At 38.5% G+C, this 23,724-nt stretch overlaps 1 protein-coding gene across 4 annotated transcripts in view; it reads right to left on the bottom strand.

The window, feature by feature from the left end:
- TARP (TCR gamma alternate reading frame protein) overlaps window positions 1-18,194 on the bottom strand; it is a 28,552-nt gene extending 10,358 nt beyond the window's left edge. Inside the window, exons 1-2 of one of the 4 annotated variants that reach the window (XM_084897589.1) lie at window positions 18,161-18,194; window positions 6,828-6,891 (exon numbers count right to left, since the gene is read on the bottom strand). In XM_084897589.1, the coding sequence (XP_084753715.1) occupies window positions 6,828-6,891; window positions 18,161-18,193 (97 nt within the window). In that variant the 5' untranslated portion in view covers window position 18,194. Of the gene's footprint in view, window positions 1-728; window positions 1,340-1,392; window positions 1,562-6,827; window positions 6,892-18,160 lie in introns of those variants that run through there. The other 3 variants (XM_084897588.1, XM_084897590.1, XM_084897591.1) reach the window with 3 other exon arrangements.
- Window positions 18,195-23,724: the final 5,530 nt, after the last annotated feature.

Raw genomic sequence — 23,724 nt, 5'->3', positions numbered from 1 at the left:
CAAAGGATCATCCAGAAAAATCTATAATAATAAAAGTGTGATATGCTCATTAGACCAGCTGTCCTGATGACCTTCTGGAGGAAGCTGGGCTGTGAGGGCAGCCGGGGTCCCAGGTGCCCGAGGGCAGCCGGTGCTGGCAGTCAGGGGAAGGAAAGCCTATTCTGGCACAGATTTTGTGCATCGAGCCTCTAGTAAATAAATGAATAAATAAGCCTTCCAATACATGGATGTAGTCACTTGCATTACCAAATAATATGTCTGCGTTAAATTGCCCAAGTTGTTTATATTTATTAAGATGCAGCAATACTATGTAAATTTACCAAATTCTATGTAAAAGTCAACTATATTTTCAATTGAAAGTATGATATTTCAAACCTACCTTGATATTAAATGTTCTCTATTTTTCTTTTATCAAATACATAGTTATAGCTCTTTTATGGTTATATCTGAATTTCAAGCTTATGAAGTTTCTAATTATATTTAATTGACTTTACATATTGACCATTTTCTGTATGAATTTAAACTCTTTTGATTAATATGAGCATGAAGCTGAAACTTATTGGCTATAAATTTTAGGGCCAATAATTGTTGGTATTAGAAATAATATCAATAAAGATAAAGGATTAAGATTTTAAGCACATAGGCCAATAATAAAAATTAAAAACAAACACATGTTAATCACATTTTTCTTGCCAAGAGTAAGGAAAAAGTTACAGTAAAAAGAATACCTCCAAATTAATTTTTTTATAAGTAGTTAGAAACACAGCTTAATTCTCTGAGGAATTTCACTCTCAATGTTACTGCTGCAAACACCTCTTCATACTGGATACAATTTTTCTTCACATTTGAACTGGAGGACACTATTCAGCACCTATTCTATGTTAGACAGTGTGCAAGTACTTCATTCACACCATCTCAGTCAATTCTCATACAAATCTTCTATACATACTTATCCCACTTTATGAGTTAAAAAAAAAAAAACTGAGGCCAGCGTAATTGCCCAAGATCATATAAGCAGTAAGTGATGGAGTTGGAGCTCCATGTCATCCCGACCCCATTGCCCTGGCTCTTCCACAATATCCTTCTACCATCAGAACAGGAAATGTGTCAACTCACAAAACTGACCTAATAATAAACCTTATCCTGGGGCCAAACACTTCCATGATAATCGCATACATTATACATGAGTCTTTTGTGCAAGTCCACATGTGCCCAAAAGCCAAGTCTTGTTACAATATTTGCCTTTGAGGATTTGTTTTACAATCTCTCCTAAGATTTCTGTATCTAATTCCCATCACATTCCTGTTCTTTCTAAATATTCTTAGTGTTATTCCAATTTCATTGTTTCTTGCCTCCCTCTATTACCTCAAGAAGTTGCATTCTGACACCTACCCGTGACAATAAGTTTTGTTCCATCGCCGAAGACTTTTCTATCATAATTCCACAGTGATTCAACCACTATCAAAAACTTTAGGCTAATTTAGCTTCTCTGAGTTTTTCAAATGCTAGTGGAACTAGGACAGCCTGCAATTCAAGAGATCAGTGTTCTGGTCCTGGTTCATTTTACTAATAACAAGGTCTGTGTCTGAGCAAACAAAGTCAACTCAAGTTTTTGATGCTTTATTGATCTGAAAACAATGATGCTAATGCAAATCAATTTGACATCACTGCTTGTGTCCAAGTGAGACCAAAGCGAAACAAGATTTGAAAAACAATTTGATTTAGAATGCTATGGAAATAAGCAATTATAATAATTATTAGCCATTTTATTATGATGGCTTTGTGCTCCAACCTGACTTTTTAACTTCATGGGACCAAACCTTGCCCTAATGAAGAGGAATTCAGCACTTTGAGGTGGCAGCTAAGTCCTTGGCAATGCATCCCACTTTGCTCTAATATGTCTGGAATTCTCAAAGCCATCATCATCAGAAGTGTGCCTTTCACACGCTTAATTAATGAACTAATTTGTCTAGTCTGATCTGCATTTCCAGTGTTAAGAAAATCAGAGGGAGCACTAGCTACAGCCTAATAATATGAGGTCAGTATGGGAGCTGTTGCATTTGTGTTGTCCAAAACAAATGGCTCTTTCTCCAGGTAAGCAATAGCACTACTAGCATTCCATGCTTTCACCAGAAATTTTCCAGCCTCAAATGGACATCTTTCCAGTTCCTGTTGCAAGTTCAGCTTGAAGCTCCTGGTAGTGGGCCTTCAGGCCAGAACCACAAGAGAAATGGTAGGATGGCTGTCCTCGAAGTCTCCACTTGTCATGTTAGATCACCTGCCTGACCACATCTGCTGAGGGTCATGTCTGTGAAAAAAGCAACTGCTCTAAAGTCCATGGCATTGAGGCAGTGGTAGCATCAAAAGGGTGTGTGAAAGACTATTTCTTCCATTTTATAAGATGAATGTCCTGGACAATATTCACTTTGATTTCCCTTTCGTCCTAAGGGACTCATGCATTGAAAATGTCATAATGTTATAGTGAGAAACACATGTTTGAAAATTTGAAGTGCTTCATTTTATTAATTAACAACGTATATGCTCTACTTCAGTTTTTTTCTTTTTTAAAAAAAATCACTTTTTAAAAATTGAGATATAACTGACGTACCTCTCCTACCTTACCCAGTCCTCTTGCTGGATAATTACAGGCCATTTTCTTCTGCTTTCTTTAACGATTTTGATCTTCTATTTTTATTTTTGGTCTGGCTATAAGTTGGGTTTCTGTTTTTTCAAATAGATTTTGGTAATAGGCAGCTTAAGTAACTGACAAATAGTTTGTGCATTATAGCTGGCTTCTTTTTCTGCCCGTGAGGTTGATAGTCTAATCTCTAACTCAAAGATGACACAAGAGATGAAGGAATATGTTTGTAAATTGTAGCTCTGTGATATAGGTGCAAAACATGTGGAATTCCAACAGACTAAAAGTGCCAGAACATAAGGTGAAGTTTTCTTTCCCAAAACTATCCCTCGCAAAACAGGGGTTGCTTTGAATTTCAGTCCTCTGTGAAATCTATCATATTAAAAGATTATCTTCTAATACTCTGCTTTGATCAAAAATGCTATTTCGATAAGATATCAAACTGAAATAAATTAATTTTTTAAAATTTAAAATACTAGTTTTAGAGCTATCATTGGTTATAGATAACAAAGAGGTTTAACTTTGCACAGGTATAGAATAACAGAATAAATGAAAAAGTGCTTTTCTTTAATTTCATAAATGGTAATTGTCTTTTCAGATTAAATTTCCAGTGACATCATACATAATAAAGGGATCCCAAAATAAACAATAATTTAGAAAGTTGCTCTAAAATAGATGGTTTAGATGCGTGAGAAGAGTCTAAATAGAATTTTTAATGAAATGTAAGGGCAAAAAAAAATCATCTGACATTTATATTGATATAATATGTATTGATATTTCACACCTAATATTTATTTTGATATAATTTTTATCTTTGTAGCTATAATCTAAATTAAGACACTAAGTATTATAAGTGGACATTTGACTTTTCTCCATACGACTATAAATTTATACATGAAAATAGCAAGCCCCTCCCTCTCTCTTACCTCTAGATATTTCTACTGGAAAATGAGGAATCACCTTATATTTAGGTTAATAGTATTTGAGATAATGGTTATTATATTCTAATCATTTTTCAAGCAGGTAACAATTAGAAATTCAAAGTATTGTGCAAATACTGACCATTTTTTTAAAAAATGACCTGTAGATTAGATAATATACTTATCTGTACTCCTGATTTTATGATGAGCTCTAATGGGTGGAAATCTGAATTCTGGAGAATTCACATTTTTATCACTGACCATGTCCCAACCTTTGTGGTAGGTTATTTCCATATTTAACTTCATTTAATTCTCACAACAGCTACTTGAAATGCATATATACAATGAATAAATGGAAATATATAAAAATAGTAACAGTGATGTGTCAACGTTAAATTTTATTTCAAAATTTTTTTATAATTTTGAAAATTTTAAATTACAGTTGACATACAATATTATATTAGTTTCAACTATAAACATAGTGATTAGACATGTATATAACTTATAATCACCCTGATAAATGCAATAACCAGCTGATACCATGAACTATTACAGTATTTCTAACTATATTTCCTATGCTATACTCTACATCCCTTTGAAAACCTGTCTATAATTTTTATTAAAAATGTATGGGAGCCATACAGAGGATACACCTGGGAGCTAGATCGTAGCAGACTGAGAAAAATGCTTTTTTAAAAATTCCTTATTTTATTGTATTTTCCATTTTTTCCATAGTAGGTATATATTATGATTATAAATTTAATAAAACAATAACCACTAAATCAAAATTTATTTGTTAAAGGATATTTATATAGAAAGTGATAGACCCAGAATTAAGTCTATAATTTTCCCTGCCCCATACTCCTAAAACGCATTTTTTTAGGACCCTCATGAATTATATGTGTGTCTCCATTATTATTGCTATAATTTATATTGAGTATGGAGTCATTTGGACAAAAGAGGACCGGAAAGTTGCTTTCCAATTTATGAATTCATTTGCTCATCTGATCACAACCACTAGGAAAATCAAAATATATAATTTATTTTTCAATGCTTTATCAACTGTAAAAATTCTTTCAAAACCTTCACTTGAATGGATCTAATAGGCTAGAACATCCTTGGGAAATGTTCTCTCTCATTCAGGCAAGGTTTCATTTGTAAGGCTACTGATGAACAAACAAATTTATTGGACTGAATTTCACAAAAGCAAATCCAGTGTATGTCCTTCTTGCATATGATCACATAGTCAAATATTTTGATATTAACCATCCTGGCCAAATGACAAATGTAGCAATTAAAAAAAAATACAAAACTTCCGTTGGTTATCTTTGGTATCAAATAAATAGATTCTATAAACTTCTTTAAAAATCTTTCAACATAAAAATACCAAGTGGACCTAACATCTCCACCCCTTAGGGAACCTCAGTCGTTAACTCCTTATTACTGTCCTCCATGCTAGGTCAGGAGATGATTGCCTCCGAACACCTGGATGAAGTCATTAAGCTCTCTCAAGATCACCTCGATAGGTGACCAAACGGGGACTGAATCCAACAATCCTGAGCCTGCACCAGCACCTAGCCCGCAACACCTGCACTACCTGCCTTTTGTCGCTGAAAGACTGCGCTTTTGGACTCATTACACCTACAGTTGCTAGGGCACTGACCATACATTCTGGGTTGCTTATCAGAGGACCTTATTGGGCTTGACATTTCTGTAGCTGTCCCATTATGAGTGGAAAGGTGGCCTGAATTATGCAATTTAGTGCAACTGCTTTAGTTCTTTTACTGGCTACACTATTTCTAGCAAACTTGATGCCAATACAGAAAGAATATTGAGTGGAATGGTATCAAAATGACTTGTCATTTTATAGAAAGAATCATATCTTAAGTATTTAATTAATGCCTTTCAACATGGCCTACTTGAACTTTCTGGAGGGAGAGAGGGGTGCTGTGATTAGAAGCAGAAGCATTGTTTTCACGCAAGAATAGTAATCCAGACTATGAGCTATTGCTAGTAAGTAGTCAATTAAAAGTCCATTTCAAAGGTCAGACTATAGAAGAGTAAATATTCAGAAGACAAAAAAACACCACTTAATGTTTCCAATGTCACATAATGGTCCAGACCATGCACTTTGGAATAGACAAATTTCTACTGGATTCTAAACTTTGCCATAGTAACTAGCCGTATGACTTGAGACAAATAACTGAACTACCTTAAGCCTCAGTCTCCTTATCTGTGAAATGGGAATAAGAGGATCTCCTGTCCAGAATTACTGAGGAATGAGATAAGGCACTGAAACTATTAACGTGGTGCCTGGCCCTCAATACAAATATTAGCTGATATCTTTCTCTTTAATGGACGGTCTGTCCATGTTATCAAATTCTTCCACCGAACAAAATGCATGCATTTTATAAGTAATAACACTTACATAAATAATGGAAAACAACTCATGAACACAAGATCATCTTCCTCTGTGACGGCCATAGGCCAAAGAGCATGCGACCCAATCAAGCCGGAATCTAGAAAACTTATCTACTAGAATGGAAGCTTTGTGAGTGTTGGAACGATGTCCTTTTCATTGTTTTACCTCCAGCATTCATTCAGCACAGAAACTCTCTTCTATAAATGTTCGTTGAGACGACGAATGGACAAATGAGGGTGTAAAACCATGCAGACTTTTTTCATAGAGTATGGAGCTGCAATGGCATATTGATCTTATAATTCATTAAACTGGTCCATCTCTGGGCAATATAACAAGACTCAGGGTAGCATAAATTGTAATGTTCTCCACTCATTCACTGTAAGAATTAGGCTTTCGCACTGTGGTTAGGCATAAAAAAAACTAATAATATGGGTTTATCAGATTATTTAGAGAATGGTGCAATATATTTCATCTCAACATAGAGAAGATATAATTAATAAAAGTGTCTCTCAATAAAAAAAAATACCTTCTCCAAGAAAAGTATCTTAAACCAATCATTTATACCAATGATTTACAGACATGGTGCTCAAAATGTTTTCATTTCTAGCCTCAATCTACCCTTTTGTCCGTATGTTTATTCTAAGAATAGACTTTCAATCTGCTTACAAGCAGGGAAGTAATAAACCATTTACAAGGTAGTTCTGTCTCCATATTCAGTGACCAGTAGCTGCAAAATTGCTCTTCATATGCTGAGGCTGAGAATGTGGCAGTCAGATTGAGGTGATCCTAAATTGTTTTTATCTAAATAGCATCTACCAGTTTTTAAAAATAGAAAAAAGTTACTTACCACGGGGAATTACTATGAGTTGAGTCCCTTCCGCAAATATCTTGATCCAGCCTGAGCTAACACACTGGTTACGGCTCCTACAAAAATCTCTCCATGCTCTTAAGCTTCATGACGTGACCAGCATTGAAAAAAAAAAAAGAAAAAAAAAAGGCAATTTGATCTTTAAGGAAGTCCTTACACACAGGCTTTGTGGCATCTGTAAGTTTCCTCCAATGAACTGAACCAGATGTCTGCTTTCCATGAAGGCACTAATCATTGAAAAGGACTGGTAGAAAATGAAAAGAATAAGAGCAGAAAAAGGAGAGATCAAGCCCAACTGGTCAGCCAACTACTTCTCTAAATGACAGGAAACGTATTCAGAAAATGAAGGCTTTTGCATTTCCGGGTGTTCGATTGTGTGAAGCTGCTCAGAGGTTGCAGGAAAGGGAAGGCCTTTCCTTCTGCTCTCACACCACCAGGGCTGCCCCTCTAGCAGTTGGAATGTGTCTCTGAAAGGAGGAAAGGCTTCAGTCACTGAAAATGCAAATCCATCAACACAAATACACCTGAGAAATGTGAACAAAATTCTCCATTTTTAATGAAGCTGCTTTTATTAATTGACAGTGTGATTCTTCACCAGGCAATGCAGAGTAAGAAATTAATTTCTATGATGGCATTTCTTTTCCTGGAGTAAAAGAATAAATTTATAGAATTCTAGCTCCTATGAAATAGGTTTCTTATTTAAACTAACATTTAAGAGCAAAATCTAGCCCTAGCTGGTTTTCCTCAGTGAATAGAGCGTCGGTCCGCAGACTGAAGGGTCCTGGGTTCGATTCTGGTCAAGGGCACATACTTTGGTTGTAGGCTCAATCCCAGGCAACTAATCCACGTGTCTCTCTCACATCGATGTTTCTCTCTCTCTGTCTCTCCCTCTTCCCTTCCACTCTCTAAAAATCAATGGAAAAATATCCCCCTCAGATGAGGATTAACAGATAAACAAATCTAGTTCAATATGTTAAAAGAAGAACCCTCTTTGGAGTTGTTCTGTACTCTCATGCCACTTGTCTTGGATCAGGGGGAAAAAATCGTCAGAAGCAGCTGAGTGCTTCTCTGAGTACAGCTGAGTTGTCTTTCTGCCAGGACCCACAGAGGACATGTCGCGATGACTCCCTTGTGCATGTTGGAACCAAGTCAAATCCCATGAGCAAACACTGTCTCTGCGCCTGAGAATGAAACTATGAGGTGGTCATTGGTGGGCCAAATGTCCATTCACAGTACCCAACACACTGAGAGAGGGTCAACAATAAAACAAAAACAACAGAAAAAGAAAATTATGTTGTAAAGTGTGTGTTTTTTTTAACTAAGTATGCCAAGTTATTATAACTGAGAACGGTCAAATACCTTTTGCACCAGTTGTAGGTGTAAATGATACTCACTCAGTTCCTTTCTAATAGCTTGTTCTCTTTTTCCCCTTATTCCAAAACTATGAGCAAAATTATGTATGTGGAGCTTTAATAGTTGTCTATATTTCGTGATCCAGGAAGAATTTGTGATTAAATAAATACAAAAGAGTAAGTAAAGAGTTACAAAATCTTTTATTAATTTATAAGAAAATATAAGAACTATATGAAGAAAACAGTAAAAGATTTTACTAAAGGACATAAAATAAAACCTGAATAAATGATAGATACACCATATTCATGAAGATAAAACTCAATGTCATAAATATGCTAATCCTTCTTAAATTCATATATATAAATTGACTGCATTATCAATTAAAATTATGAAAACATTTTATTTTTTGTTCTATGGGTGTAGAGTTGGGTGTGGGCAAGATAACATACTTTAAATGTTAATATTAAGAATAAATAAGAGATAATTGAAAAATAACTTTTTGAAAAATATTAGGGAATTGACATTTGGCATAATAGAACTTAACATTTATTACAAAGCTACTTATATAATAATGGTATAAGAATAATGAAACAAAATAAAACATAAATCCTTCAGGAAATCCTCCAAATATATGCCAATATGAATATAAGATATGGAATTTTTAAATATGATAGATAATTTAAAAATTGACTTTGCTATTAGTGATCTGCTGTGAAAGCAAAAATAGCTCTCTACCTCATAAAATAGGTCCCAAGTATATTATAATATTTATTGATTAATTTATTTTATTATTGACACCATTACAGATGTCCTCATCCCCCACACTTACCCACCTCCATCCAAACCCCTCTCCACTTCCCTTTAGCCCTCACCACACAATTGTCTGTGTCTATGGGTTATGCATATATGTTCTTTGGTTAATTCTTTCACTTTCTTTCATGTAGTTCCCCTCCCCTACCACTCCCACTTCTACCTCCACTGGGAGCTATCATTCTGTTCCATGTATTCATGCCACTGTTTCTATTTTGTTCATCGGCTTATTTTGTTCATTAGATACCATATATAAGTGAGATCATGTGTCCCTCTCTGACTGGTTCATGTTACTTAGTATAATAGTCTCTCCAGGTCCATCCATGATGTCACAAGAGAAAATATTTCCTTCTTTTTTATGACTGCCTGGTATTCCACTGTGTAAATGTACCACTGTGTTGTTGTTTTTTTAATCCACTCATCTATGACAGACACTTGGGCTCTTCCAGACCTTGGCAATTGTATATAATGTTGCAATGAACATAGGGCTGTATAGATACTTTCCAACTGGTGTGTCAGTATTCTTAGGCTACATTGCCAGAAGTAGGATTGCTGTGTCAAAAAGGAGTTCGGTGATTAAAATTTTGAGAAAACTCCATATGGTTTTCCACAGTGGCTGCACCAATCTGCATTCCCCCCAACACTACATGAGAGCTCCCTTTTCTCCACACCCTTGCCAGCATTTGTTGTTTGTTGATTTATTAATGGTAGCCATTTTTAGAATTGGTGATAATATAAAAGACATTATGAACAACTATGTGCTGGTTACCCCACATGTGTAAGCTACAGGAAAAATAGTTTTTAAACTTGTGTTAAGTTAGAGAGAAAGGAGTGGGAGTGCTCTGCACTGGACCTAAGAGTTTTGGTTGGGCACTCTGTCTGGGCAGCCAATTCTAGTCTCAGGTGGTGCCTCATGGGGTTGGTTGGTTGGGTTTGTGACTTACTTTCTGGCCCAGGATCACCTGTGTCTTTTGTTTTTTGTTTTTTCAGATCTCAGATTATGAAAATGCCTAACGAATACATAGGTTTCCTCATTTATTTTCCTCTCATTACCAGAGGAAACAAAATATGTGAAAAAACCAAGAAACACCAGCTGCTTGACAAAATATCCTTGCCATGTGTTCACTGACACAATACACTTTTGTCCTTTACTGAGAAAGGAACGTTTGGGGAGAAAAAAAAAATACTACAAATAGGGGATTGGGATAAGGAAGTGAGATTGGAATCAATAATTTTGTTCTGGATACTTATTAGACATCCAAGGAGAAAAGTTTTCAGCTGCAATGTAAGAGGATAGCTTGTTGTTACTACTGTTGTTATTATTTTCAAGGTGTGGCTGCTGACACCTTGGGCATGAAAATGTCCTGCGTTACTCTAACAATGAGGATAGCAAGTCAGGGCTATCAAATTAGGAACCAAGGGCATGACCATGAACTTAGAATAGGTGTCAGGCCTCAGTGAAAAGCAGGGAATTTGAACCTTGGTTCAACATGTTGTTCTGTAACTGGTGAAGATTTACAAATACACTAATGACAAACCAAGCTCCACTTCCCACATACCCATATATTTGATGTGCATGCCAGGGAGACTTCCTCATTATTGGGAATTTCAGAGCTAATAAGAAACGAAGGAGAGTAAGTAGCCACAGGGGAAAAAGCATGGAGACAGGGGGAGTTTGGAGTCTGTCTCCTGCTGACGTTATCCTTTTCAAACAGTGTGAAGTCACATACTTTGCCTTCATATCAGACCTTCCCACGTTCTGGGGAGGTCACTTATGAAGGCCTGGTACCATTGTTAAAGCTTCCTTTGGAAAGAAATACAATTTTGCTAAAAAAAAAAAAAAGTTCAACACTGACCATAAGAGAGGCAGGAAAGACCCTTCACTGAGCATATGAAAGCGGAGCCCTGGCTCTCTGGTTAACTAGTGCTGGACCAGTTGCTTGCCCTGTCTGAGCCAGCCCCAGCTTCCTCAGTCCAAGTGGGCTTTGTGCTGTCTATGTTCTAAGAGCCCTCCCTGTCTCAGTCGTTTGTGGACTTAGGAGTAGGAGCATTAAACAGCCTGTTGTGGTTACTCAGGTGTCACAGGAGCTGAGGACCAGTGATAGAGAAGGTTTTCTTACAGGTCCCCGGTGACTCTGTGACATAGTGGGATCCCAGCAGGCACAGTAGTAGATGGCTTCATCGGACTTGGCGACATTATTGATTATCAGGTTAAAGGTGCCGTCCATCCTATACGTCTCCATGCGGGGATTGAGCTTGTTGTCCTTGCTGTTCTTGGTTGAGCCATAAAGGATTCGTCTCAAGGGCTCCCCTTTTTTTTGTTGATACCAGTGCACAATGGCATCCTCCAGGGGAATCCCGGACAGCTTGCAGCTTATGTGCACAGTTCTATTTGGTCTTCGGATAAAGGAGAGTTGATCTTGGGATAGTCTCACTTTGGTGTCTCCATCTGAAAAGCAAGGGAGAGAATTCAGAGCACTTGAAAAGTGTTTTTTTTACCACGCCGGAGATAAAAACACCGAAAAGATAAGAAAGGTGGAAAGTTAACCTACAAACCCAAGCCATAGACACAAGGAAAAGCCACAGGGTTGGCATTGCCAGTGACTGGTCAGATTGGACACTCGGAGGGGTGTGAATCAGGGCTGTGGATGCAGGGACAACCCTTGTTCTGCGGAGGCAGGCACGGCGGAGGAAGGTTTGCCTTGGGATCCACAAAAGTTCTTCTCGGTAAGATCTGTCACAGTGTTATTTTATCATGTTCCTGGTATAAAGGAGCTATCAGGTCCCGGAAGACCACATCACAGCACCTGTTTTGCAATAAGTCAGTGATAACTTCCTCTTGAGAGCAATTGCCTGCCATTTTTTCCTTAAAGTCTTGTTTCAAATACATCTATTCTGGAGCTCAGTTATAGATTTTCACCATATTTTGTGAGTGTGGGTAGCTTTGTGTGGCTAGCATGAGAATGGGAAGGACACGATCATTACATAATAATAAACTAAAGATACAACATTCCCATAACGTCATGCAAAAATGTGTACATTTTATAGATTAATAGTTTGGCAAATATTAACAATTACTGTAGATATTACTTTAAATACATGATATTACTATACTCTGCTGTGAATGAAGAAAGTTGCTGGAGTGAAAAATATCCCCTTGTTTAGTTTCCTTTCAACTCTTTTCCTACTCACAATTCTTAGCCTTTCAGAATTAAAGCTACACTTTGTTGTTTGGGGGACAATGTAAGATGTCATTTCTAATGAGGTCCTGAGATGGCTCAGTGAAGTGTTTTAGTGATAATGGGAAAGAACATTGTGATTTGATGAACACAATGTAAAACCTTCATGTATGAAAACTCAGTCAGTCCTCAGCAACCTTATGAGGTGTTGACACTATGCCTACTTAAAACTGGGAAATCAGAATGAACCTGATTCAGTAACTTTCCTGGATCATAAGAACCTGTCTGTAAGAACCTGAGCAGAAATTTGAAGCCAAGGTCTATATGTCACTCAAAAGACCTTGTATCTTCCAGCATTCATTCATTCATTCATTCATCCTTTCATTCATTCATTGTCACAGGATTGTGGCTTCCTTTCTAGGAAGCTTCCATAGTTGGTGAAGCAGTGACAATTCAGGTCACTTTAGAAAAGCCAGTGCAGGCCCCAGAGAGGTGGGGATAGCTTATAGTGACATTACTGAGAGAAGCATCCCAAAGTGGTCCTTGGGCTCTAGCTCCGACCTTGCTCAGACCCAAGTGCAGGAGACCCAAGTGACTCTGTGGACATCAGTTCGGTCCCTCTGGGAGGCGGGAAGGAGGAGGTGTGTGTCTGTACAGATGGGGCAGCCTGGGGGTTTTTGTTCAGCGACAATGGCGTTTCTAGGCAGTGTGTTCCATCCATCCAGCTGGCACAGAAATACAGTCCAGCATCTGCCTCCTCAACTGTGTGTATCCTGAGGCTCACCAGCAAACTACTGTGATGCTTTCTTGCTTCATATCTTTCCTCACTAACACCTGGCTCATGTATAACATCGCCATCTGAGGAAATACACAGAATTCGTTTGAGTGTCTGGTCTCGCTTCTGTCGGTACCAATGTGTGTATGAATTCTTCTTTAAGATCCCTCTTATTTGGCATTCAAGAAATGCTGTTGTTCCTTTTCTCTTGGTAATGGAAGTGAGGGCTTGTGTTAGTTGAATGTCTCCACTTGTGTCTGAAAGGGGGGGGAAAAAAGCAAACATTAGTGAGATTTTTTTGGCATTTATTAAAATAGTATACATTTGTTCTCTGGTAATGATAATCTTGGGACCTTGCAGTTTCTACTTTGTTTTTCCCCCCTGAAGAATTCAAGGTATGGTGGAAGCTTAGTTTGAATGACCGTGTGGCTTTCTTCCACCTGAGCGGGCTGTTAGACTGTCCAGGCTTTCTATTGCCTCCCTTCGAATGAGTAAGTTACCCGCTGGGTCAAGTCACTCACAAGTCCAAAGGCAGGCTGCCAGGATGACCTGGGACAGGAGCAGCATCCTGCCAGCCCTTGTTAGCTGAGGCCCTTGAATAATGGAATTGTCACAGAGCCACCCCAAGGGCTATTTAGTAAGAGGAAGTGGCGCTCTGAACACATACCTTAAACCCATAAACCGCAGGAAAAGGGCTCTCGTGGTATTTCCCCGAAACATCCTGTGGAAACAGGCCTGCTAACTGATTTAGCAGCAGATTGCTGTCATTACTGTGTGATTGTTACCATCGGATGATATCAGTATAAAGAAGCCACCTTTCTGTTATAGGACTAAAGTCTTTCACAGGCCCCCAATGGAGAGGTGGAGAAGGAGTGAGGAAGGAAGGAGGGAGAGAGGAGGTAGAAAAGGATATTTTTGTGGGGTTGTTAGTATACCCTATTATTTGTGGTTCCCAAGTGTTCTCTCTCGCCCACTGGTCTGTACTCCGCTCTTGTTATTTGATTACCAATATAAAGTTTGATCTTCTGACTAGATTAATTGGTGCTTGACAGCATCTGTCCCAGGTGAGCAAACACTCACAGCTCCTGTTTCTTCCTGCAAGTGCCTGTCTGTCCCCAAATTTTGAGTAAGTCACTTGCCCTGCAACCGAGTTCTTTGAAGAGTTAAGCAAAGTCATTGACTTTCAGGAAGTCCCTGTTTTATGTTATATCTCTGGGCACATGCTGGTCCTCCTCCCCATTTTAAAAATTGCATTGCTTTTTAAATTGAGTTGTGAAAGTTCTTTGTCTATTTTGGACACCATTTGTTTTTTTAAATACGTGCTTTGAGATTATTTTTTTCCTAATCTGTGGCTTCTCTTTCCATTTTCATAGCAGTCTTTAAAAAAAAAAAAAAAAAGAGCAGAAATGTTAATGTTGATGAACGTGCAATATGTTAAATATTTCTTTGTTTTTCCTGTCCTAAAAAGTCTTTGTCTAAACTGTGTCACCGTGGGTTTCTCCTGGATTTCCATCTAGAAGTTTTATTGGTTCCAGTTTTACATTTAGTCCTGTGATCCATTTTGAGATAATTTTTATTTATGGTGTTTGGTATGGATTAAGTTTGTGCTTGATTTTTACATGGATGAACAAATGTTCCAGTACTATTTGTTAAAAAGCGTGTCATTTTTGTATTTGTTAAAAACCAGTTAACCACGATGTGTGGGCCTATTTCTGGGTTGTTTTTTCTTGTGTTCCTCTCCATGTATCTGTCCTTTCACCAACACACACTGTCTTGATCACTGTAGCTTAATAGCATGTCTAAGATTTTAATGCTTTTAAAACTGTTTTGACTATTCAATGTCCTTTGTCTCCCCATATATATTTTACTATCAGTTTCTTGATTTCCACAAAAAGTCTTCCAAAGATTTTGATTGGGATTACATTAAATCTTTTTTTATTTTTTATTTTATTGATTTTGTACAGAGAGGAAGGGAGAGAGATAGAGAGTTAGAAAAATCGATGAGAGAGAGTCATCGATCAGCTGCCTCTTGCACACCCCCTACTGGGGATATGCCCGCAACCAAGGTAGTACATGCCCTTGACCTGAATCGAACCCTGGTCCCTTCAGTCCCCAAGCCGACGTTCTATCCATTGAGCCAAACTGGTTTCGGCACATTAAATCTTTTTTTTTTTTTTTTTTTTTTTTTTTTTTTTTTTTTTTTTTTTTTTTTTTATCAATTTGGGGAAAGTTTGACATCTTTAATATATTGAGTCTTCCAATCCATGAACATGGCACCTCTCTCCATTTATAGAGCAGTTCTTCAACTTCTGTCATTGAAGTTTTGAAGATTTTAGCATATAAATCCTTTACATTTTTTGTTAAATTAATCTCTAAGTATTATATAGGTTGTAGTTGCTCTGGTAAACAGTACTATTTTTTTTTAAATTTAAATTTCCAATTTTTAATTGTCAGTACAGCTGATTGTTGAAGAACACAGATTTGAACTTCATGGGTCCAACTATATGTGGATTTCCCCCCCCCCCCCAATAAATTCAGATGGCTCTCCATATCTGTGGGTTTTATATCTATAGAGTCAACCAATGGCTGGTCAAAAACACCATATTTCAACTCAGGGTTGGAAGTTCATGAATGCAGAGGGCCGACTGCATGCACTGTTTTTTTAAATAAGGAACTTGAGTTCTGCAGATTTTGGTATTTTGGTATTTGCAGAAGTTCTTGGAACCAATGCCCCATGGATACTGAGTGCTGACTATAATATAGTTTATGGGGTGTCAAAAGTTATTCACAGATTTTTGATTGTATAAGTAATCTTCCTTCCTCTGGAGGAGGCGGGTCAGTGGCCCTAGTTCCCATGTTATTCAAGGGTTAACTTATATACAATTACAATTAATTTGCATCTTTCATTCTATTTTACAGCTATATATGCTCCATTATGCATGTGCCATCAATTTTTTTAACCAATTTCCTATGGTTTCATATTTATGTAATTTCTAATATTCTGCAGTTACACAATGACTAACTTCATACATATGTATTTTAATTTTGTTGAAAGTTAAATCTGCAGGGTAAATTTTTTTTTTTGCTAGGTGAACAGGTAAATATATAAAAAATTTTTTACATAGTCACAAATTCCCCTACAAAATGGTTATATTTTTCACTTTTATCAGCAGTGTACAGTGGCTATTTTTCCCCATTACTTACCTGACAAAGTATATTAACAAACTTTTAAATTCTTGCCAATCCATGGGTGAGAAATTACATATCTATGCAGTGTTCATTTGCATTTATCTTATTAGAAGTAAAGTTGAGCATCTTTTTATATGCTTAAGAAAACTTTTATATTGCTCTTCATGAATTGGCTTTTTATATCTTTTGCCATTTTTCCATAGGATATTCTTAATCTTTTTTTCTTTATTTTTTATATCAGACATAGCAGGCCTTTATCTGCTAAAGAGATTGCAAATATTGCCTGTAGTTTGTGATTTGTCTTTTGATTTAACTTATGTTGCTTTTTACCATGCAACTTTTGCTTTCATTTTCCTATAGTAAGAGTTATCAATAATTTCTCTTATTGCACCTTGAATTTGAGTTACAAATTGATTCCCTAACCCCATGTTGCACAGTAGAGGCTGGCGGAATTTTTCTGTAGATGGTCAGATGGTCAGATAAATATTTCTGGCTTTGTGAACCTCTGCCACTGTAGCTCAAAAGCAGTTTGTACATGTGTAGGTGTGACTGTATTCCAGGAATGCCAGGACAGATATTCTATTAGAAAAATGTCCTTGAAAAAAGAGTTTATTTTTAAAAATTTATTCCTAATATTTCCAAAAAAATAAGAAAATAATAAGTTATTTGTCTTATATTTTGCTATTGTTTTATATTTTGAAAGTCAAACCAGCCATGGTGTTTATATTTATTGTAGGAAGAAAACACTTAAATTCAGACTCAGCTTTGAATAGTAATTACTTGTTTCACTGATTATTTTGTGAAGGAGTTTGCTTTCTCCTTAACGCTAGGAACGAGTTTAGATTCCTACTGCCTGTGTCAGAGGCAGGATAGCACGGAGGCTGCAAGGACAGTCACTGAAGCCAGAGAAGCCCAACCCTCCATCCCCACCCAGTAACTTGTGCCCACAGACAAAGTAAGCAGCATCTCTATGCTCCCATTTCCTCGTCTATAAAAAGTGAATTATGGGCTGAAACCGGTTTGGCTCAGTGGTAGAGCGTCGATCTACGGACTGAAAGGTCCCGGGTTCGATTCCGGTCAAGGGCATGTACCTTGGTTGAGGGCACATCCCCAGTAGGGAGTGTGCAAGAGGCAGCTGGTCGATGTTTCTCTCTCATCGACGTTTCTAGCTCTCTATCTCTCTCTCCCTTCCTGTCTGTAAAATATCAATAAAATATATATTTTTTTAAAAAGTGAATCATGGTAGCATGTCAACAGATTGTCACAAACATGGGATGAGGTAGGACAGTGCCTGGGAAAGAGCAGCAGCTCTGAAAGAATGACCGCTATGGTCCTCACAGGATCCCAGCAGAATCCCAGGGAAAACTTCCTGATGAGACTCCGCCTGGTTGTGTGATTACCTGATGCCCCCCAGGGGGATCTGAGGCCTGTGCAAATGGAGGTGTGCTGGTCTGGCTGTGACACCATCCTTCCATGTAAAATGAGTGATCTTCCCCACCCCACCCCCCCGGGAGGAGGCGGGAAGCCCTCTACTCCAAATTCACCCCCAAAATCTATGGGTGAATTCACCCCCAAAACCACTGAACATCTTCAGGATGGCCTGACAGAGTTGAAGCAGTATGGGGCTTAAGGTTTTAAAAGTATTTTTATCACTCTAACCTTAAATTTTTAAAAGTGGGGGTAAATGATTATTACAATTGCAAAAGTAATTGCACAGTAGAGGCTGGCAGATTTTACATGAAATGTAATATCACTAGCATGCTTTCTGACACTCACTGATTTCCTCCTGGAGTCTAAGCCACATTAAGAGTAATCTCTGTAGTAAAAAACAAAAACAAAAACAAAAAAACACAGTACAAGACTCAGGTGCTGTGGGGAGGGAGCCTCAGGTTGGTGCCCAGCTGTGCAACCTCTGTGGTGGCCCATTTTGAGAAGGATGTGGGTGGGCACACACCTGAAGATGGTTCTTGTGCAGCTGATCCTGGCAACTCTAACGCCGTGTCTACCAGTCCAGCAGGCACAGAAGTACACGGCCTCATCTTCTTTCTTTAAGAAACTTATTTTTAAGGTGGAAGTAGAAGAGTGAAAATTTTTACTTGCCTCAAGTTTGTTGTTCTTCCCACCAATACCAATGCTAAAGACAACATATAATAAATGTTCTATACTCTGATCTGGTTTCTGCCGGTACCAGTGAATGTGATCTCTGCTAAAGGTGCTGGAGGACACCTTACAAGGTATCTGGACGCTCTCACTCCTTGCCCTGGTGATTGATATTTCAGGTTGCTCCAACTTCAACTGCCCAAGGCCAACAGCAAGCAAAAATAAAATAAACATAAACTTCCATGAGCAAATGACATGTCCAGAGGTAACGATAGAGCATTTCTTGGGTCTGTCTGGTAGACTGAAACGATGGGGGAACTCACAAGCCCAGAGGGACATGAAGATGACTGCTTCCAGGAGTGGCATCCTGTGCACCAAGCAGCTCACAGGGAGAAGCTCAGACACTGAGGTCCCTGTTAGCAGACCAGTGGAGGGGGCGGGGCTGGCTCTGGTTTCTCAGAAGAAGTGGTGGCTCATATGCTCCCTGGGGTTCTTCATGACCTGCTACAGCTATGACCAGTTCTGAGGCTCCTTGTGTCCCGTAAGTGCTGGGAAGACTGGGTAAGAGAGTTCATCATCTTTAAAGAAATATTCTGAGATAAATGTGTCCATCTTGGGGTTGGTCAGGGAAGGTTCTTATAGCCACTCAGCTGTTCCCCATGAAATACCATGCCATAGAAGCATTGCTTCAGAAGTATGAAGACTCGCCTGCTATGTTCAGCCACTAAGCCCATCTTTCTGTGAAGTGCTGTTGATTCAGGACTTGGGTATGAATCCTGACCTTTATTTTTCTGTTACACATCAACTTAGAAATCAGACACTGAAATGCCTCATTGACATTATTTAATATGCCATATGCAGGAGCACGGAAGGACTTTTCTGCTTTTTAACTTAATTTGGTGTCACCCTCCCCAATTTTAATATAATTAAATTTAATTAGATTATAACCTCGGGCACCCAAATTTTATTTATCATCTGGGTGCCTCCAGGAAGGGACTGGACAATTCATGGAACTCAGCTTCTCATTCTGGACTTTGGAGCATGAACATAATTATCCCACATTCAGGAGTATTTTCACAGTTAAATTATGGCTAATATGTTATAATAAGCTTTAAAGTTAATGTGGCATTTAATATCCACTGAGTAATAGTTATTTGTAAGGCATTACTCTAATTGTTTTCTTATTTATTTAATCCTCTCAACAGCAGTGCTGTGAGGTAGCTGTAATGATGATCTCCATTTGGCATTGAGGACAGTGGCAAAGACACATGACTCATTCAAAGGCCCAGATCTGGGAGACGGAGGAAGTCAGATAAGAAACAGTTGCTCACTCAGGAAAATCTGAGTAAAATGATATATTTATATATATATATATATATATATATATATATATATATATATATATATATATATATGACTAGGCACGCATTCTATACTTTGTCTCTTTCTCTACTTCTTTATGAATAGAAATAGGATTAATTGGTATTATCTATAACAATAAAAGTATAATATGCTAATTAGACCCGACTTCCTTCCAGATGAATTTCTGAATGAAGTCAGGGCTACAAGGGAAGCCTGGGTCTCAGGTGCCTGCCAGCGGCTGGGAGGAAGGAAGACCTACTCTTGTACCAAGTTCCTGCATCTGGCCTCTAGTATACAAATAAACATTTTAAAGTAGGATATGAATATTTCTCTTTATATTCTCTTCTTTTGGCTAACTTTTTTTTCATCAATATGGAAGTCTTTCAATAATCAACATGAGTATTATAAAATAACCAAAGATTATTTAACACCTTCCTATGTCACTTAATAATGTGTTTCCCCGAAAATAAAACATCCTCTGAAAATAATTTACTACCCCCCACCCCCCCACAGAGGGGAAGAGAGAGGGAGAGGAGATAGAAACATCAATGATAAGAGTGGATCACTGATCCACTGCATCCAGCATGCCCACTACTGTGGATCAAACCCACAATCAGAACATGTGCCCTGTCTAGGAATCGAACCCTGATTATATGTATCATTTAGAGCTATTCTAGGATTCCATTATAACATTATATTACAACCAAACACTCAAATATTAGTACCTGGTGTATCAAGAGTCTTCAGTGATGTCATGAAGTTTTATTAATATTATTATCTAACAAGATAAAATTATTTTATTGATAAGTACTTTATGATAAAATCATATAAACACATTTAATAAAGTATGTAAAGTTATTCAAACTTCATAGAAAAAAATAAAGTCACCTAGTCCTTCAGTAATAATTATTATAGTTTTAGAGAATTCACTTCCCTGTCTTCTTCTTCTTCTTCTTCTTCTTCTTCTTCTTCTTCTTCTTCTTCTTCTTCTTCTTCTTCTTCAATGGCCTCCCTGCATTGAGAACTAGAACAGGGTTCCTTAGAAGAGGAGGTGGTGTGGATGCCTATGTTGCCACCACCTTAGAAATGATCAAATAAATTAGGGAGTGTGTATTGGCACAGAGGCAAGGTGATGTCCATATTCTTTCTGTGGGTACCCAGGATGTACTGGATAAGAAGAATGTATACATTAAAGAGTAGTCATTTTTTTCACAATTGTTTCAGAGGTGCATTATGAAATAATGGTATTTTTGTTATACATTTTAAAAAATAAATTAATAACATTGAAATTTTTTTGCGTTCTATGACGACTCCAGATAACTAAAATCCTGGTCACATGATTCAGTATAAGGTAATACATTGTGTTAGCAATAGTTTCACCAAGGTCAGTTTTATTTTCTCAATAGGTGTAGGAACAATGCACAGCACTTCTCTTCTTTTATCCTTTTATGGACTAGAAATCAGACTCTGGAGCTAGATTAGATGGGTCCAACCCCACTTTGCTTCATATCAGTGTGTGTGTGAAAGGTTGCTGGGATACAGAATAAATATCTCACTTGCCTCATGAGTAAAATGGGGCTCATAGCAATAACGGAAGACACCTCATAGGTTACTATGAAGGATGAAGAAGTTCATGTGTACGAAGAATTCAGAACACTAACAGAAATATCTCTGAAACAGCCAATTATTAGCTGCTCTTTCCCTTGGCCCATTCCCACTCTGATTGCATAACCAGAATCAGGAGTCACTCACAGAAAGGTAGGCTCGCCTATGGCCCCAATGGCTCTGACCTCCTTTTTGCTGACATCATGTTCCTAAAGCCATGAATGTTAAGTGAGGAACTGTTTTCCTCCTCTCCCAGCAATAGGAGGCTTGCTCCATCCCAGATTTACCTCCAGTGTTTTGCTTATTATAGAATTGTGATATGTATGTTTTCAAGTAGTATCATGGCCCAGTTAAAAACACATGGACTTCTTGTCTTTGACCAAATACTTAAATTCTCAAAGCTTTACTGTCTTTAAAACGGCCAAAAATGGTTCTATCGCTGGGGTGTGACGATGATTGTATGTGGTAATGTGTATGTACCATATCTAGGCATGCTGGTGGTGCACAAAGATTGCTCCCTCAGCCTGAGTCTTTGCGTTAGTGGAGTTAGTTTGCATATCACCAATCATGGCTGGTGATATGCTCAATGGGCCCTATGTGTATTCATTCCAAGATGAGACTTCAGTTCACAAGGAAGTCGGGTTGAATAAAGATTTGGAAACATCATGGTCTGAAATGCCTCCTGCTCACGGTGGGGCCTAATGTGTGAGCAAGCACAGTTGGCTTCCTGGGAAACGCAGATGTGCAGCAGAGAAGGCGAGGTGGAGGCTGGAAGCCCAGGCAGGAGTTAGCTGGATGTGCTTGAAGGAGGGCTGTGGTGGGGCAGAAACCGGAAGAGGCTGTTGTTGGGCGTCCTGGCTCCTCTAGTGCTGTGGGTCCCACCAGCACAGTAGACAATGCCCACATGTTTGACTATGAAGTTTATGGTCAGGACTGAGCTAGAGTTTTGAAAATGTTTTCTTGCCTCAAATTTGTTGCTTTCCTTAGCTAACTGGACTGGAGCTTGGGTTTTTGTTGAGATGATTAACTTCAAATGTGATGCAATTTGGTTTGGTTTCTGTTGATACTAGTCTACAACCTTATTGTCAAAATGTTGAGTGGACATCATACAAGACATGAACACTTTTTCTCCTGTTCTGAAAATTGACGACTGTAATGGCCCGTGTCCAGTGGCAAACAAAAAGGGGAAATTCCCATGAACATCTGACATAGAGCCAGGAAACCAAGAAAAATCTCTTTCATCTCTCATCCATGTTGATATAAATGAGAAGCAACTCACAAGCTTAGAGTGAGGAAATGTTTCCAGCAGGGACATCCTGTGTCTACCAGACTGTGTCACCCAGGAGGACGCAGGAAAGTGAGGGCTCAGGCTGTCCAGGTGAGTGTGGGGAGGGTGTGAAAAGGTGAAGCAATAGGTCAGGTGTTCCTTTGAGATTTCTGAAGTCAGTATTTGATTCACACTTTCTTTTAAAAAATATATATTTTTATTAATTTCAGAAAGAAATGGAGAGGGAGAGAGATAGGAATCATGAGAGACAATCATTTATCAGCTATTTCCTGTACTCCCTATGCTGGGGATCCAGCCCGCCACCAATGCATGTGCCCTGACCAGGAATCAAACCATGTCCTCCAACGTCATGGGTCGATACTCAACCACTGAGCCATGGTGGCCAGGCTTTCTAGCTAAGTTCCTGGGTCCCAGAAGCTGGTTACAAACAATAAGTAGATGACTCAAGTTCCTTGAGGAGGGAGGCTTAGGCTGGTGCCAGCTGTGCAGCCTCTGTGGTGGCCCATTTTGAGAAGGATGTGGGTGGGCACAGACCTGAAGATGGTTCTTGTGCAGCTGATCCTGGCAACTCTAACGCTGTGTCTGCCAGTCCAGCAGGCACAGAAGTACACGGCTTCATCTTCTTTCTCTAAGAAATTTATTGTCAAGGTGGAAGTTGAAATTGAAGGATGTTTACTTGCCTTAAGTTTGCTGTTCTCTCCAAAAACAGTGGCTCTGTTGTCAATGTATATTAAATGTTCTATATTCTGATCTGGTTTCTGTTGGTACCAGTGAATGTGATCTCTGCTAAAGGTGCTAGAGGACACCTTACAAGGTATCTGGACACTCTCACCCATGGCTGAAGAAATCGATATTTTAGGTTGCTCCAACTGTAACTGCCCAAGGCCAACTGCAAGAAAAATAAAATAAATATAAACTTCCATGAGCAAATGACATGTCCAGAGGTAACAATAAAGCATTTCTTGGGTCTGTCTGGTAGACTGAAATGATGGGGAAACTCACAAGCCCAGAGGAACATGAAGATGACTGCTTCCAGCAGTGGCATCCTGTGCACCAAGCAGCTCACAGGGAGAAGCTCAGACACTGAGGTCCCTGTTAGCAGACCAGTGGAGGGGGCGGGGCTGGCTCTGGTTTCTCAGAAGAAGTGGTGGCTCAGATGCTCCCTGAGGTTCTTCATGATCTGCTACAGCTATGACCAGTTCTGGGGCTCCCTGT

Source organism: Pipistrellus hanaki (assembly GCF_964339955.1).
Source record: "Pipistrellus hanaki genome assembly, chromosome: 10".
In the NCBI taxonomy this organism is placed as follows: Eukaryota; Metazoa; Chordata; class Mammalia; order Chiroptera; family Vespertilionidae; genus Pipistrellus; species Pipistrellus hanaki.
Note: the sequence above shows the minus strand (reverse complement) of the source record. Positions and strands in the feature narration are given on the sequence as shown.